The sequence below is a fragment of the Parastagonospora nodorum genome (assembly GCF_000146915.1).
Source record: "Parastagonospora nodorum SN15 chromosome Unknown scaffold_18, whole genome shotgun sequence".
In the NCBI taxonomy this organism is placed as follows: domain Eukaryota; kingdom Fungi; phylum Ascomycota; class Dothideomycetes; order Pleosporales; family Phaeosphaeriaceae; genus Parastagonospora; species Parastagonospora nodorum.
In genome coordinates, this window is record NW_001884566.1 from 195149 (window position 1) to 211549 (window position 16401).

Genomic DNA, 16401 nt, shown 5'->3' on the forward strand with positions numbered 1-16401 from the left:
CATTGGTCGCAAGGCTTTGGTCGCCTGTCGCAAGCGGACTGCAGCAATATTTTGGCGGAAGGAAATTTAAATTGAAGTCCTAGAAGGAGAGTAGAGGCTGCGGAGCCTGGGTTTTCATTAAAATCGTAAAGGTAGAAAGTGCTCGCGTGGTGGTGCTGCAGTCGCGTCCAGCATGCGCTGGGCTGTGAATCGCGACTTCTGAGAACCACTGTCGGGGGAACGACGACCTGCTAAATTTGCCAAGCCGCTAACGTCCCCGCTTCCCATTGGCCAATGCCCCTGCAGGACCGTCGCTTCCCGGTACGTTAGCGGCGTCGTCCGTGCTGTCTGATTGCTCCCGTCAAATGCGTCTCATCTCTTTTGGGATATGTGAGTGCGAGTCTCGCTTCATGATGGTATGTACGAAAACGCCCCGCACCTTCATGCTAGGAATGCAGATTTGTACATCAAGCACTGGAGGTTCTTCTCCATCTGAGACTAGGATATCAAATACGAACGAAAGTAAGTAGTGTCTTGTTGATGCATTGGCAGTATAAAGCTATACACGGCATTGCTACTAGCCTTTGCATGCCATGATGATGCCATGTGCATAGGTTGAGACTGTTCGATAGAGTGCCACCAGTTGCGCCGTGTGCGCTTTCCGTCGTGTTCGACGACATAGAGTATCACGTATTATCCACAAACTCTTTGGACGTCGTCCTTGTCAATATGCTCCGTTTCTACCACCACCAGCAGTACACATATCAAAGCAAGGTAAGTCGCACATGCTCAGTCATTCGAAACGCATTGAAATCAAAGAGATCTGTACATCTACTACAGCGGAATACCGCTCATCCACCACTACTACCACCCAACGCTCCGAAGGCCCAGGATACCCAGCTTGCTGTTCAAGGAAATCATCACATAGTGATACATCCCCCCCCCCTTCCCTTTCCATCCGTCTAAGTGAGAAATTGATATGTCGGCGCGCACATAGAGTGCTAGGCTCTGCAGTGACGGGAGACAAACCACGATCTACTTCTCGTCGGGGTACAGGGTCTCCTTGAGCGGGATGCCGAGCTCCTCGCGCAGAGGCTCGAGCTCCTGGAGGTATTCTGTGTATTGGCCCTTGTTCTCAACCTTGAACTTGACGCCTGTTGATGTGTCAGCGATTATATCCTGTCGTGCAGTTCCATATTCACGATTGTCTGCTCATATACGCGATCCAAGCTTTCGGTGGGGGCTATGTTTCAGAAATGCAACGAACGGCACTGATAGGACGTACCCTCAAAAACTCGGACAGCCGAGGGGAAGTCGTTGACACGCCTGGCAGCGCGGACGGCAGCAGTGATGACAGAGGGCGAGGGAACGAGATCGTAGGCGAAGCAGTTGTTCAGGTTTCGCTTTGTGAGTGTCAGTAAATCCATTCCCGCAAGTGTATGGCTCATCCCAGATTGTGTGGGGTGACATCGGTGGGGTTCAATCCGGATGTGATAAAGCGTACCTGGAGCTCGAAAACGTCGTTGACCTTGTCGAATTCCTTCTCGTACCTGTTCCAAAGACACATGTGTTAGCCACACAGCTCCTGATAAGCTTGACGGGGTCCAATGGCTGCCATTCGTCCACGGGCAGCTCCTTCCCTTCCCCCATCACAGCCCATCCACGGGTACGTCATACCTGGCGGTAAATTCCTCAAAAGTCTCCTCAGCGTGCTGGTCGCTTTTCCTGGCAGCGGACTGAGAGAAGGCGCGCTGGGCGGTCCAGGCAATGGGGGTCGCTCGAGGTTGCCGGGGCTCGCGCGCCCACTCGGCTGACCTGCGACGCGGAGCGCACGAAGGACATTTTGCGTGTCAATTAGCTGGCGGCAAGCTACAGCGGTATTTTGGAGAGTGGGTGATAGTGGGTAGCTGGGCGGTGCTGCTTTGTTCGGCGGTGCTGGTGGTGCGATCCTCGGTGAGGTTTCGAAAACGAATGATCCAACTTGCGCTCGAGCCGCCAAGCACGCATGGAAAAGTGGGTCCTACGCCTGAAGACATGGCTTCCCAACTCACTTTCACGCATTTAGCTGATTTAAGACAGATCATTCTATCATTATGTACTTCTCTACGATCAGACACAATGTTAGCTGCCAATCCTTGCTGTTTAACTCAGGAATTCCCTTGTACAGAATCACGACCCTCCCCATGCGACTACACAGTGAAGACCTTATCCTCGATACAGACCACCAAAAGGCGCTGGACCCTCTGATGCTGCACGCGCTGACATGATACGAATGTCTTCATCAGCATCCTCATCGTCTTCGTCGTCATCATAGTTCTCCTCTCCTACCAATTCCTGTTCGAACTGTGGGGCATCACCATCCTCCTCTTCGTCCTCTGCATCGTCCTCTGCATCGTCAACCTCTTTCTCGCCTTCATTAAGAATTGCAGCAGCCGTTTCAGGCTCCTCGGTCATGTCCTCAGGAACCTCTGCTTCCTCTGCGTTCTCCGTATCTTGGGCTTCCGATTGCGGCACTTCATGCTCTTCGTCTGCAGCCTCCATTTTTTCGAAAGCGTATCGTGGATTTCTTGCGGCCCACCGTACACTGTGCATGACGTCGTGTTCCTTCTTCTTCTCTTCGTGTATTTGGCGGTTGTCCACTTCAGCCTTGTAGGTGGACGCCATCTCTTGGTCATCCCACGTTTCAGGCCATGAGACGACGCGTTCATAGACGGTATCGTCTGGAGTTTCGCCAGCAATAAGCGTGTTCATCTTGTGTTTGAGAATGACTGTAACTTTTGCCCATGTACCAACATGGTACCAGCCTTGAAATGTCGGTGCGCATGTGGTTCGGATATCCTGTGTGGATAATACCTTAGTCAACAGTGGATCTGAAAGATCGCAGAACTGGAACAGATTCCCTGTGGTCGAGACGCTCTTGCCATCGAAGATGTGTTCCCTCTCTAGCTCTTTCGCCGACATTTGTGTGAGCCTTTGAACATGGTCGTCGAATGACCTCCCGTGCTTCGCCCGTCCTGATTTGAGATATGACATGAACGAGACGGTCTGATACTTGCGGTACTCGGGATCTTTGCGAGGGTCGACACCCCACCTAACAAGTGCCTCTCGCCAGGGTCCACTCTCAAAGAAGTAACCACAATACACGGCAGCTTGACGTATGCGAACACGTCGATCCCAGCCCAGCTTGTTGTAAAGCAGATGGCGGGTGATAATGGGTCTTTTTTCGAGCTCGGTCTTGATCTGTGTGACGATTGTCTGTAGGTACGGAGTGAGCGATGACTCTGGAGGTAAATTCGCCTTCGGACCAGTCGGCACATCCCCGTCGGTTGGTTTGATGATGATATAGGAGCTATGGGCCAAGCTTCTCTGCAAGTTGACCACACCTTCGTCGGTATATTTGACGAAGGTATTTTGCTGGAAACTACTGGCATTCAGTCATGTTCAATATATCTAGACTGGCCGACTCACCGATAGTTGAATGCAATTGGCATTTGCACGAATTCTGCCGAAGGACCAACGCTCTTTGAAAGGTCTGCTCCAGCTGCTGTGTTGACTTCGTAATCTTTGATCCCGCTGTCTGCCAAGGTGTAAGTGATCAGGCCTGGCGGAGCAGCAGCAAGTTGGGCTTACATCGCGCTGGTAGGACATGGTCCCTGAGTTTGATCATGTTTTCATTGTGGGTAGCAGAGTACTGCAGGTCGGGCATGGCTACGCGGTCAGAGAATGGCCCACAGATGGCAGTTGGGGCACTCACTCCTGAAGCGATGTGTCTCGTCGACCAATCCGGCGATTGATGCCTTGTAGGTAGATGCATTGTCTTGTAAGCTCCTGAAGATAGTCGAGGCATTGACATATGTTTTGCTAGGTTGTTTGTTGTGGGTACTTGATGAGCCATTGGGTTCAGCTTCGACGCCCTCCTCGCAAAGAAAAGGACCCGAACTGCCACGCTTGCGTTTGCGGCCTGTTCTCTTTGGCACTGTTACCTTAAGCAGAATGTTGTTAGTGGTGACTGCCGTGGAGAGCAGTCGCTTGGCAAAAGGGTCGTCTGGCCGGAGTGAGACAGAGATGAGCTGTTTGAGGTCGTCATCGTTCTCGCCTTCGGTCGTGGCCTCCGGTTTCGATCGCAGGCCCTTAATGCGTGTCAGTCACCTCGCCATGCTTCAGATGGTTTTTCTCTCACTTTGCTCAATTTGACAGGTCCGCCAAGCGAGGCGATGCCCTTGTCCACGTTCTTGACGATGCATGGGTGCTCGACAACCGAGATGGCGCGGGAGGGAATGGGCAGCCATGGCGCATGTTGTTGTTCGTCGGGTTTTGGGGCGGTCATTGCGTGGTCGTCGTTCATGGTGTGTGGTGTGCAGCAGACGTGGAGTTGTAGTCGCAACACTCTCGTCGCTCACATTAGCATTTGCTGTGCAGGTGAAGGGGCGCTACGTTTAAGATTCTTTTGTTGTTTACGTTGGCAGGATGAAGTCGGTCGTGCTTTCCTGCTCTACTACAGGGACCGAACCACACTCGGTGCCCGATGGAGCTTTTGTAGCCAGGCACAAGTCTACAGATGTAAATGCTCTACAGACGATACCTGCTCTTCCACCGACCAAGGTCCTACGGCTCATTTCTCCACGAGCCCTGTTGCGTGCAGACACCTGGGGGTGCTCTGCCGCAGGGCACGGGCCGTTGCCAGAGCAAGCTAGAGCCTCTCGCACGCCCGATTAGCCCTGGAGCACCACGGCATACACACCACCGCAGTAGAGTCGTCTTTGCTGTTCCGCCCAATGCTGTAGTCGAAGCCTCCTCTTGCACACCCTCAGCGCTCAGCCCTACACAGCCCGCCCGCCCCGAGTGCGTCACCCGCCGTTGCTGGCATAGCTCCGCCGTCGCGCCCCTCAGTGCTCCTCTCCTTGCCGCTTCTCGTGCATCACTTCGACACCCCAACACGAGCGACGATCAGCCACGGTCCCATGTCGATCTGAGCCCAACGCCCCTTCTCCCATACGACATCGTGCGCGCACATCTCCGTTTGACCTGCATTGGCGCTGCCGAATTGCGACTTCACTGCTCACGCATCGAGGACAGCCCATCCCGGACCCTTTTCCCCGCCAGACCTCCGCACCGCTTGACGTGAATTTGCGCCGGTCGCAGCCATGAAGGGCTTTAGGCAAAGGGTTGTAAGTCCCCAGATGGCCCGTCGCTGTCCCACGCGACGCATGCTAATATATCTAGCATGAACAGCTCTCCAGAGCCAAAGAGGGTAACAAGTCATCCAAGAAGAAAGACTCGACCTCGGGCACCTCGTCCCCTTCGCAAGGCGCCTCCAACTCGCCCTCCAACTCCGCCCAGAACACCCCGTCCTCCTCACAGACAGCGCTTGCCGACGCGCGAAGCAAGATCCAGCCTGCCGCAGACGGCACTCCAGTCCCCGGTTTACAGCAGCCAGGCCAGCCCGCCGCCTCTGGCTCGCTGGGTGGTGCACCCCAATTCGGCGCACAACAGGGCATGGCGGGCCCAAGTACCGCTGGCAATGCTGGCGCCTCGGGCCCAGGGACGCCCTCTAGGCTGGGGCAGCCTCTGGCGCCCAGCGTTGTCATCAGCCCAAGCGCACCTGTACGTATATCCACACACCGCGAGAAGATGATGAAGTGCTGACCTACAGTTTAAGCACATTCCCCCTCCCGGTGCGGCAGAGACCATGCCGGGCGACCTCGCACCACCCAAAGCTGGCCAGAAATCGCTCATCTTCGACCGCCTCCAAGCGACGCCCAAAGACAACATCGAGGGGATGAGGACACCCAAGAGGCAGCATTCTTCACGATTCGATATCTCAGACCAGCGCCAGCGCGAACTGGAGAAGCTGCCAGGGTTCCACGAGGTGCCACCGAACAAGCGGGAAGAGCTGTTCATGCAGAAGATCGACCAGTGCAACATCATTTTCGACTTCAACGATGCTAGCGGTGACATGAAGTCGAAGGAAATCAAGCGCCTAGCCCTGCATGAGTTGCTTGACTATGTTGCCAACAATCGCCAAGTCATCACCGAGAAGATGTACCCACGCGTGGTGGAGATGTTCGCCAAGAACCTTTTCCGACCAATCCCTCCCCCAATGAACCCGCAAGGCGAAGCGTTCGATCCCGAAGAAGACGAGCCCGTCCTCGAAGTTGCCTGGCCGCATATCCAGGTCGTGTACGAGTTCTTCCTACGATTCATCGAAAGTCAAGACTTCAACACCAACATTGCCAAGGCGTATATAGACCATAGCTTTGTGCTAAATGTAAGTTGCTGTGACGTGCTAATACCGAGCGGTTGAGCTAATATACGACCTAGCTATTGGAGTTGTTCGATTCGGAGGACCCTAGAGAGCGCGACTTCCTCAAGACCACCCTCCACAGAATCTACGGAAAGTTCCTCAACCTACGCTCGTACATTCGTCGCTCCATCAACAACGTCTTCTTCCAATTCATCTACGAAACCGAACGATTTAACGGCATTGCCGAACTCCTTGAGATTCTTGGTTCCATCATCAACGGGTTCGCGCTGCCCTTGAAAGAGGAGCACAAGCTGTTCCTCACAAGAGTGCTCATCCCGTTGCACAAAGTGAAGAGTCTCAGCATGTACCACCCGCAGTTGGCATATTGTATTGTGCAGTTCTTGGAGAAGGATGCTGCCCTCACAGAAGAGGTACGATCTTCAACAGTCAGAGCTTTGCGAGTATAAGCTAACATTCTCAGGTTGTACTTGGACTCTTGCGTTATTGGCCTAAAGTCAACAGCACAAAGGAGGTCATGTTCCTGAATGAGGTAGAGGACATCTTCGAGGTTATGGACCCCGCCGAGTTCGCGAAAGTGCAGGAGCCTCTTTTCAACCAGTTGGCCAAGTCGGTCGCTAGTCCCCACTTCCAAGTTGCGGAACGTGCGCTTTACTTCTGGAACAACGAGTACTTTTGCAATCTTGTCAGTGACAATGTAGAAGTCATTCTCCCGATCATGTTCGCGCCCTTGTATGAAAACTCCAAGGGACACTGGAACAGGTATGCAACATTTGGATTATCACAACGAACTTGTGCTCACACTTGCATCTAGGACAATTCACGGCATGGTATACAATGCGATGAAGCTGTTTATGGAAGTCAACCCGCAGCTCTTCGACGACTGCTCGCATGACTACGCAGAGTCTCAAAACAATGCCGGCCAAAGACAGCAAAGCCGCCAAGATCGATGGGACAAGCTTGCAAAGCTTGCAGAAGCACGACAAAATGGCAATGTGGAGAAGCCGATTACGGCCGCTTCGCCCATGCGTGTAGACGACTCAGACCCGCTTAGCCAGGGCCGACTTGAGAATTTGCGTTTACAAGACGACGCATCGCGGGACAGACGGCCGAAGGAGTACGAGCGCCAGGGCAGCCAGACTTCGGTACGTTGATTCTTAAGTCCCTAGAACTCAGGATGAGCATTCTTCTATGGCCGAATCGATGTAACTCTTAATTTTATCCCTAGACTTTTTCCTAGGATTCCTTCTTGTTTGAGAAACTATATTTTGGGCTCAGGTGGATCTGACTCGTTTTGCTTGCGTACTTGCAGCGCCGGCATCTTCCACAGCAAGTTGAACATCATGCATCATCATCTGGACGGCGGTCGTCTCGTCCGCGCAGTAACAGTGGTCACCGTCCCGGCTCGGCTGGGAACAGCGTCGTTTCTCCGCGCACCGGTGTGCCCATGGGTCGTGTGCGGGCGAATTCTGGGTCCACGATTACCCGCGTTGGGCAGAACTGAAGTCCACAACTCACCTTCTCTTCTTGGTTTTCTTACCCTCCCGTATTCAAGAGGGGACTGTGGATGCAAATACAATGTACGGGTTCTAGATGGCTTGGCAGTTGAATGTGCGCGCTACTTTGGTTCCTCAAAAGCGGAGGGATTTCATACAGGTGTTAACTGGACTTTTTCCGCGCAGAGGATAGCTACATTGGGTTTCTCCTTGACCCTATAGACTTGAATGTAAAGATTCTCCTTTCTCTGTGGTGACACGCATCTGTGGTTGTTCTCGTGATGAATAGCAGAAGACGATGGGGCAAGGTGGCAGTCGTCAGTCATTCGAGTGCAGCTGGGATGTCAATATCGTAGAGAACCCGAGAAAGTCAACACGGTGCGCACGAGTGGTGTATGCTCGGCACGAGGTGTGTTATGGGTTGGCTCGGTTTTCGGGGGCGCCAAGATGTCCGAAAGCTCTTTCCCAAACCGTTCGCTGGTTGCCGAATCAGGCCTTACCAAGACTCACTATCCGATGCATGCCAGTGAGATTCCCCCGGCTGCATCTTTCACGTGCGTGAAAGAATTGCGAATGTAAGCCTACGTCACGGTGACGTTTTGATACACTCGGAGGATGAGAGCAGACTGTTCACTTTGTAAGAGTAGATGCCAGGTATATTTCATAGACCGGCAGGGCGCTCCATGCGTGTAAGTCTTGGCGCCCGCAAGTTAGCAGCAAACAAACACTCTCGCAAAAGGAGAGACGAGCGAGTAGTACAGCCAATGACAGCTGGCCTAAAGCCTCGGCCTGCACTGTGTCGTAATTTTTGACGACTAACGGCGCGGCTGCGGATGGGGCGGAGGGTTGAGGCTTCATTTCCGACCTCCTTTCTGGCTGCGTCCAGAAAAACATCGCGGCCCATCAAGACCTGCACCGTGCACCACTTCTACCGTGCTCTTAAAGTTAACCACTTCGTCCTCTCGGGCTGCATAGGGGTCGCACGCTTCTTCTCTTCACCCTTCTTCATTGTCGCTCTTTCGGCCGCTGCTGCCATACTGCCCTTTAATCAGCTTTTGGTTGTTTACACTTGTTTCTCGGTGGGGAAAGAGCGATCGCAGATTTCTAGGTCCTCAACAGCTACACGGGCCTCCTCGACGACTGCTGCGAACAGCCTCGTACGCATTGCTCGCGACAGCACCGGACTCTCTCCTCACTCGAGCGCTCCCCGGAGACTCCAACACCACACATCATGGGTGCCTCTTCCATCATCAACTTTGGCGTCCCCACGCTCGACCGTCCTTTCGGTCTCGAGCTGTGGCCCATCTTCGAGGCCCGTCTTCGAGCCAATTGTTGGCTACAAGCCGCAGGACTTCCGCTTCGTGCCCGGCGAGACACCCCTTTCCACATTCAAGATATGCGCCGCCACGCTTTGCACATACTACGTTATAATTTTCGGCGGTCGGGAGCTGATGCGCAACCGCGAGCCCTTCAAGCTGAACTTCCTGTTCAAGGTGCACAACTTCTACCTCACCGCCATCAGCGGCGTGCTGCTCGCGCTTTTCGCCGAGCAACTGATCCCCACGGTAGCGCGCAAGGGTCTTTTCTTCGCCATCTGCGACCACGAGGGTGGATGGACTGACAAGCTCGTTATCCTCTACTACCTCAACTACCTCACCAAGTTCCTCGAGCTGATTGACACCTGCTTCCTGTTCCTGAAGAAGAAGCCCCTTAGTATGTTTACCGCTATTTCCGCCAATTGGCTGTGTGCTAACGTTTTCCAGCTTTCCTCCACACCTACCACCACGGCGCGACCGCTCTCCTCTGCTACACCCAGCTCATCGGCACCACGCCCGTATCATGGCCCGTCATCACACTCAACTTGGCTGTCCACGTTGTCATGTACTGGTACTACTTCCAGAGCGCGCGAGGCATCCGCATCTGGTGGAAGAAGTACATCACCGTCGGCCAGATCACCCAGTTCGTCCTGGATCTCGGTAAGCCACTCAGCCCGAAAACATGAATTCTACCTCTCTAACACCTGCCAGGATTCATCTACTCTCGCGTCCTTCACCTACTTCACCAGCACCTACTGGCCGCACATCCCCAACCTGGGCAAGTGCGCTGGTGAGGAATTCGCTGCCATCGCCGGCATCTGCATCATCACCTCATACCTCTTCCTCTTCCTCGCCTTCTACTTCGCCACGTACAAGAAGCCCGTGCCCAAGGGCCGCCGCAGGGCTACCAGCGCGTTGGTCGAGATGAAGGACGAGAAGGTACCTACTGTTGGCGAAGCCCGCAGGCGTCTTTCGACCTCCAGGGCTGGCGCGCAGATGTCTAACGGTGTCACTACAGGTGCGAGCCCCAGCGGACGTTCGACGAGGAGCCGCAAGGCTTAAACCCGTCGGCGCCCGCAATATGTGGGTACTGGCTTATAAGGACGACTGAGCTGGCGGCGGCGGACACGCAGAGATGCATCACGTCGCCAGATGTCTGAGCCACGCACATCTGGATACTCCTCCAGAATTGGATCTCGTATCAACGACAGCAGGAGGGCTCTTTGTCTTCCACCCTTCATTGTCACAATAAAGAGCACGCCCCCCAACAGCGAGGGCTCCTCGCATACACTTTTTTCATATGTTTGTTGTAATTGCTATGTCGCGGGGATCGTGTCCTGCATTTGTTGTTGTTTTTTGGCACATCCCCGGTGTTTACGATAAAAGAAAATGGGCATGTAAGCATGTAGGGACACAAGACGCATTTTTTGGGATCGCCCGGTGTTTTGGGCGAAGTGTACGTTTAGCTAGATTGGACGATGCGCTACTGGTCTGGCCTGGGCTTGACTGGACTGGGCGGAAGGGAAGGAGGATGTATAATGCACAAATCTATCAAAATGCGTGTTTCTGTGGACGTGAATGTGCGATGTTACGTGGCGAATTGTAGAGGGAAGGATTGGCTGTGTTGAAATGGTTTATAAATGTGCACGTCAAGTCAGGCGAGCACTGTCTTCCCAAATCATATCGTCAACATATCTCGTCAACATCACAGGGACCTCGCAAGAAATCCACAAGTTGGTGAGCAAGAGAGACTTCACAAGCCCTCAAGATCTTTCATTCATTTTCTAAAATCTCCTCATCATGTATCCCATTCATTTCATTCATTCACACGGTGCACAAATAAAAGCGCATCGCATCGCATCGCCTAAGCCCACATCATCCTGAACTTTGTATCAAAGTCCTCCTTGAGCGCCTTGAACGCCTTCAGCACGTTCAGCAGCCCCACGCCTTCTTCCCACGCCGGCGCATCTCCCTCGGCATCATCCGCATCCCACTCCTCCTCAGCCTCTTCTTCGCTCGACTCGTCGCCCTCGTCGTCCCAGGAGTCCATGACCTTGGCCTTCTTCTTCTTGACCTGGATGGGCATTTCCTGCTTGACGATGCCGGAGCCGGACGCGAGGGTCGTTCCAGAGAGGTTTGTCACTTCGCTAGCCGCGTCGTTGGGCAGGAACTTGTCTTCCTTCTCCTCTTCGCCCTCGTCGCCACCACCGCGGATGTCGATGAAGTCAAGGTCCGAGTCGGAGCCGAGTTTCATGAAGTTGCTGAGGGAGGTGACGATGGTCGCGAGGACCATGCTGAAGTCGTTGAGCACGAACCAGAGATCGCCGCGGCGGATGCGGTTGGCAGTGATAAGCGCCGTGGGATTCGAGTGGTTGAAGTAGTCGTACAGGTACGCGTTGAGCGGGAGCGACGAGTCGTCTTCCGAGTATAGACCTACGTGCGGGACAACGGCTTCCTCGAGGAAGACACCAGACCGGGACGTGGAACAGAGGTCGTGAATAGAAGAGAAGTTGTCGTCATGACCTGAGAGGGCGACGAAAGCAGAGCGAGCCTTGAGAGACTTCTTCGCTGCGCCTTGCAGTGGCTTGGAAGAATCAGTGCCAACCTTGACCGTAGTCAGAGGAAGTGTGTTGTCGGGCTGCTTGACATGCTGTTCGACGTATGTCTGAACATAGGCGGTGAAAATGTCCAGTGTGGATTTGTTGTGACGTCGCAAGATATCCGCAGCTTGCGGTGGCATCTCTGGCAAAAACACAATGGAAGGACTTCCCTTTACAACGTCCTGCACGAACTCCATGTCTGCTTTCCTGCAGTGCTGTCGGCCAAAGAGATGCGACATGGTGAGCATCAATTCACGTAGCACTGACTCTTGGTTCGTGGCGAACTTGGCGCATAGCTGATGGAAGTAGCCATCCTTAAGCAGGGCGTGGAAGGCGAAAGATGAGTTCTCGGTGAAGTAGAGATGGCTGACCGCACCAGCAAAGTTGAGCGGCGCACCTTGTGCGTCCAGTAGATGTTGCCTCCGTAGGTACTCAATCGAGAATCGCAGATGATGCAAGACTGTCATCTTCGCTTCCTCTCCACCCAAGTATAGCCGCGGCTGCGAAAGTAACGCATTGATGGAGCGGACAGCAAACTTGGAGTTTTCGGACGAATGCAGGAGAGTGAACAACCGCAGGACAAGCGTAGTGGTGATTGGGAAGTGGCCGTTCAAGTCAGGCAGTCTTGAGCTGATGAGCTTGTGGATTTTGCTCATTGGTACTCCATGGAATACAACGTTACCAAGCATGTCGAATCCTCTGCGACCAGCACGACCCGCAGCCTGACGGAAGTTGAGGGCAGTCAGGAACAGAGAGTCTCCGGAGAAGACAACGGTCTTACAAGGCATGTTGATACCCAAAGCAAGGGTTCCTGTGGCGATGACAACCCTCAGATAGCCACGGCGGAAGAGCATCTCCACACAATACCTGTACTTGCGGTTCAAACCAGCGTGATGAACACCGATACCTCGTCGAAGGCCGTCGATCAGCCACTCATCAACACCGCGCCGGCGCATCTGATAAGCAAAGTCCTCGAGCTCTTCTTGTGAGAGCTTCTTGTTGTCCGCGAAGTGAAAGCCGTCAAGAGGCTTTTCAGGATTGAAAGACGCAAAGGCACTGACCTCCTGGCTGGCTGCTTCTCTCATCTGGTCCTGCTTGGTCATACCCTTGTTGGCACCGCGGACACCTTGCTTCTCTCTTCGGGCCATCTCTTTCTTCCAGTCATCCCACTCCCGCAACTTGTCCTTCCACTTAGGGCTGGTCTTCTTCCAGTTTGTCTCAGCTTCAGTAAGCTGTTTCATGAGGGTCTGGCACATCTTCTCACAAAGACCTCTGTCGTAGTTGAAGATGATACCGGGAAGCGCGTCTTGTCGCTGCAGATCTGCTAACAAAGGTAATATACTGTTAACATCATGCTTGAGTTCCATCTCGTCGGCTTTAGACTCGTCATCTTCGGAATCTGAATCGTCTGAGTCCTCTTCGATGGCATCTTGACCTGCCTGTTCGATACCTGCGAGTGCCTGACTCAAGTCCCTGCGAACTGCCTCGAAAGGGGACGCGTCATCTGCCAACCACTTTGAAAGTACTGCCTTGAGGCCGACTTGCCATTTAATGATGTCAGCCTTCTTGATGACGGCAGGCAGAACCGCTGAAGGGTCGAGTGCTTTGTCCATGGGAAATTCTGTGGTCTGATGTTTCGACATGCTTTGCCACAAGGTGAAGCAATCGCGTGCTTCGAAGGTCAGATCGGATGGTAGCCCACGGGCACGGTTGGTCAAGCTTGCTACAGGATGAAGGAAGGCAAAGTTGCCCTGCTCGCTCAGCCCAAGCTGAGCAAATGCACGGGAGGCTGGCAACGGGAGATAATCTGACGATTTGGGACGCCTGGGTGGTGTGAAAACAAATTTCCGGAGATCTGAGTAACGGTGTGGGTGTTGTACCATGACAAGCTCATGGCCTGCAGCTTTTTGTGTCGAGGCGAGCCAGTCGTTGAAAGCATCAGCATTTCCAATGGTCGCAGACAGTGCAATGATCGGGCATGGTGCCATAAGCAGTAGTTGTTCCCAAATGACACCGTCCTCGGCTTGACCAATACAATGGACTTCGTCAAAAATGATCCATTTCACCCGCTCTGACCAGCTCTTGGCGTGACTTGGGGCGAGTAGCATGATTTGCAAGATGTGAGGCACAGTGACCAAGATCTGACAACCAGTAGGGTTGTTGATACGGTAGTCGCGTGTGTGAATGCCCCAGACTGAATTGGCGTACTTGTAATTCTTTGAGAAACGCGCTTGTACCTCAGCCGCAATCTGGTTCACGAGTGCTTTCGTGGGCGCAACGTAAACAAGGACGTCGTTGTTGCTGGACTCCAAGACTTGCTTCATAGCATAAAACGAGATGAAAGTCTTACCGGCCGAAGTCGGGGCAATGACAAGTAGACTGCGGCGCGCATCAATCTCGTCCAGAACCTTCCTCTGCCACGCATCGGGCTCGAAGGGCACGCGCGGGTCCGGTGCAGAGTCCATGGTGCGGTCGAAGTATGGTCCGCAGTGAAGCAATTGGAAGTGCTCGGGAGATAGGTTCAAGGCCAGGTCAACATTGGCAGTAGTCTCTTGATCAAGCACGAATTTGAAAGGTAGTTTGCGATCACCTTGCGCAGGTGGGACTTGTAGAGCGGGTAGTTCAAGTTCCTCGACTGTCTGTGTGAGACATGCCGAGATGGTCTTGGTGACGGATGGGAGATTGCAGAATGACCGGACTGTGTCAAATATGAGGGCGGCGATGTAGATACCGTCTTCTTTGTCCGCTTTCTTGCAATTGGTGATCCACATCTGCACCAGTACGTTGAGCATGTAGAGGCGAACTTCGGCTTCCAGAGTCTTGCGCTTGATATCGGTGTTGAGGCTGACCAAGTACTGTCTGGCTTGATTGTAGCGTCCAGCCAAATCTGCCTGCTTCTCAATACCATCGCATTTGGTTGCCCATGCTTGGTACAGTTGTTTCGCTACGTCCTCATCCTTCTTCTTGGAACTCGCTGCAATATCAGCGAGCATGGCTTGCTTTGCCGAGTTGATATTTTTAGTGCTTTGTTTTGACTGCTGCTTAGGCCTTGTGTTCTCAGTCTTCGATGGCGGCGCTTGTGCACCTTTGTCCCCCATGGTTATGATCTCGGGTTCGAGCACTTTTCCAACGGCGTTGGTTAAGCTGGCCGCGTATGAAGTCATCTCAGCCATGAAAAACTGGTTGCGGCGGAGAGCCTTCTTTGCAATCTTTGGATCCTTTTCAAGCTGGCTCTTCGTCTTGTTGTCTATCGGTCGCTTCGCGTTGTGCCAGTGTGATACCTCTCTGAAGATACTGGCTGAAGTGGGATCAACCTTGCCTCCGGATTTGCTCACGTTCAAATGTACAGGCTTGAGGTGCTCATCAAAGACGGAGTCGGAGAAAGGCATAAGAGCATATGGCGTCGCACCGGTACCGTTGCTGTTGGCCGCACCGGTGGACTCAACCACAGACTTGCTTGAAAGGTCCGGTACATCGTGACCACTCAGCTCTTCTGTGGCCTCGCGCAGCAATTCAAATCGCTCTGTTTTAGAAGGGTTTTGTAAGCAGTAGGCGAATAGTCGTCCATCTACGAGGTCTGCGACATCGCAGACAGTTTCGTCATCCTCAGAGATGAATTGTTCGAACCACGCATTTGAACTCAACAAGTTCCGCGCCTCTTGAGCAAAATTGACCAAGAACTCTTGCGCCTTTTGTGGAATTTCCTGGGTATCCACAAGGCGGTCAGCAAGACTGAGTTCTGCGAGCAATCCTGCATGACTGAGGAGCGCAACGGTGAATTCAGACTGATCGTCCTTGCCTACTAGTTTGGAGGCAATGAGGACCGTAAGATACTCGCGTTCACTCAGGGACTCCTCGCAGGATTCTGTGATTAGATCAACGGCCTTGCCGAGATGTGCTGGATTGATACTGGTGTTTTGAACATCGGGTGAGGTCGCCTTCGAAAATAGTTAGCCTTTGAGCAAGGATGCGTGCATCCTGACGAAGACAGGATTTTGTCATGTACTTACGGGAGGAGGAACGACATCTAGAGAACGCGAGTGCTCCAATACAGTTGTGATGACTTTTGTGTCTTGCAGCTCCAGTCCGTTAACAAGCGCAACGCTGTAACCTCGCCGCATCAAATCGTATATAAATGTACGGTATGCCTTTTTGTATGCCTTGTTTGCCGAGGCACCATCGTGGCAGAGAACGAAATAGATGTCGGTAGTCTTTAGATAATCAGAGAATGACTCCGAAGTTGTTGATGAAAATCGATGAACTTCGATGTCTGGATGAACATTCCGCAAGTTGACTTGAAGGTGGCGGATTATCGCTGCTCGCGCGAGGAGGTACTTCTCGGTAGTTGCGGACGACGCATTTGGGGGCACGCAGAACTCTTGGTAATCATCGAAGAATGCAATGTGAAAGTTACATCGTCGAGAGACTAGGCCATGTAGCACCCTCTCGACTGCGTAAGAAGCATGTAGCAGCTGATAGGCTGGATCGAAGTCGATAGTCGGGTCGCTGAAACAGTCCAGGAGTAGTGATTCGCCATGAACGAGGAATCGTTCACTGCCTGCGAAGTCGCCTACAAGGTCGACTCGGCGACTGTATAGCTTAGCGTACCAATCCAATATCCGGACGGTCGCATCAGCATGTGATGTGTCCGCCATCCTACTACTTGGTGGAAGGCAAACGATGGAACCACGATGTTAGTGCTGGTAGGTCAGCGGTCGTGTGTAGTTGAAGAGGGGTGTTGTCCCTCT

The 16401-nt window shown here is 53.1% G+C and overlaps 5 protein-coding genes across 5 annotated transcripts; 2 read left to right on the forward strand and 3 right to left on the reverse strand.

The window, feature by feature from the left end:
• Nucleotides 1-770: 770 nt before the first annotated feature.
• SNOG_10938 (hypothetical protein) lies at nt 771-1924 on the reverse strand. The gene is made up of 5 exons (XM_001801143.1): nt 1795-1924; nt 1657-1730; nt 1484-1529; nt 1265-1382; nt 771-1133 (listed from the first exon to the last, which is right to left on the reverse strand). The coding sequence occupies exons 1-5, from the start codon at nt 1819-1821 to the stop codon at nt 1015-1017; spliced, it is 384 nt and encodes a 127-aa protein (XP_001801195.1). The 5' UTR covers nt 1822-1924; the 3' UTR covers nt 771-1014.
• A 260-nt stretch (nt 1925-2184) lies between these two features.
• SNOG_10939 (hypothetical protein) lies at nt 2185-4324 on the reverse strand (the record flags this gene model as incomplete). The annotated part of the gene is made up of 4 exons (XM_001801144.1): nt 2185-3400; nt 3448-3580; nt 3734-4109; nt 4160-4324. The coding sequence occupies 4 exons, from the start codon at nt 4322-4324 to the stop codon at nt 2185-2187; spliced, it is 1890 nt and encodes a 629-aa protein (XP_001801196.1).
• Nucleotides 4325-5039: 715 nt separating this feature from the next.
• SNOG_10940 (hypothetical protein) lies at nt 5040-7422 on the forward strand (the record flags this gene model as incomplete). The annotated part of the gene is made up of 7 exons (XM_001801145.1): nt 5040-5147; nt 5203-5583; nt 5639-6247; nt 6301-6654; nt 6705-7003; nt 7056-7386; nt 7411-7422. Exons 1-7 carry the CDS (start codon nt 5124-5126, stop codon nt 7420-7422), a joined length of 2010 nt encoding a protein of 669 aa, XP_001801197.1. The 5' UTR covers nt 5040-5123.
• Nucleotides 7423-8968: 1546 nt separating this feature from the next.
• SNOG_10941 (hypothetical protein) lies at nt 8969-10610 on the forward strand (the record flags this gene model as incomplete). The annotated part of the gene is made up of 4 exons (XM_001801146.1): nt 8969-9049; nt 9081-9450; nt 9501-9713; nt 9765-10610. The coding sequence occupies 4 exons, from the start codon at nt 8969-8971 to the stop codon at nt 9845-9847; spliced, it is 747 nt and encodes a 248-aa protein (XP_001801198.1). The 3' UTR covers nt 9848-10610.
• A 307-nt stretch (nt 10611-10917) lies between these two features.
• On the reverse strand, nt 10918-16308 carry SNOG_10942 (hypothetical protein; the record flags this gene model as incomplete). The annotated part of the gene is made up of 3 exons (XM_001801147.1): nt 10918-12974; nt 12996-15591; nt 15664-16308. 3 exons carry the CDS (start codon nt 16306-16308, stop codon nt 10918-10920), a joined length of 5298 nt encoding a protein of 1765 aa, XP_001801199.1.
• Nucleotides 16309-16401: the final 93 nt, after the last annotated feature.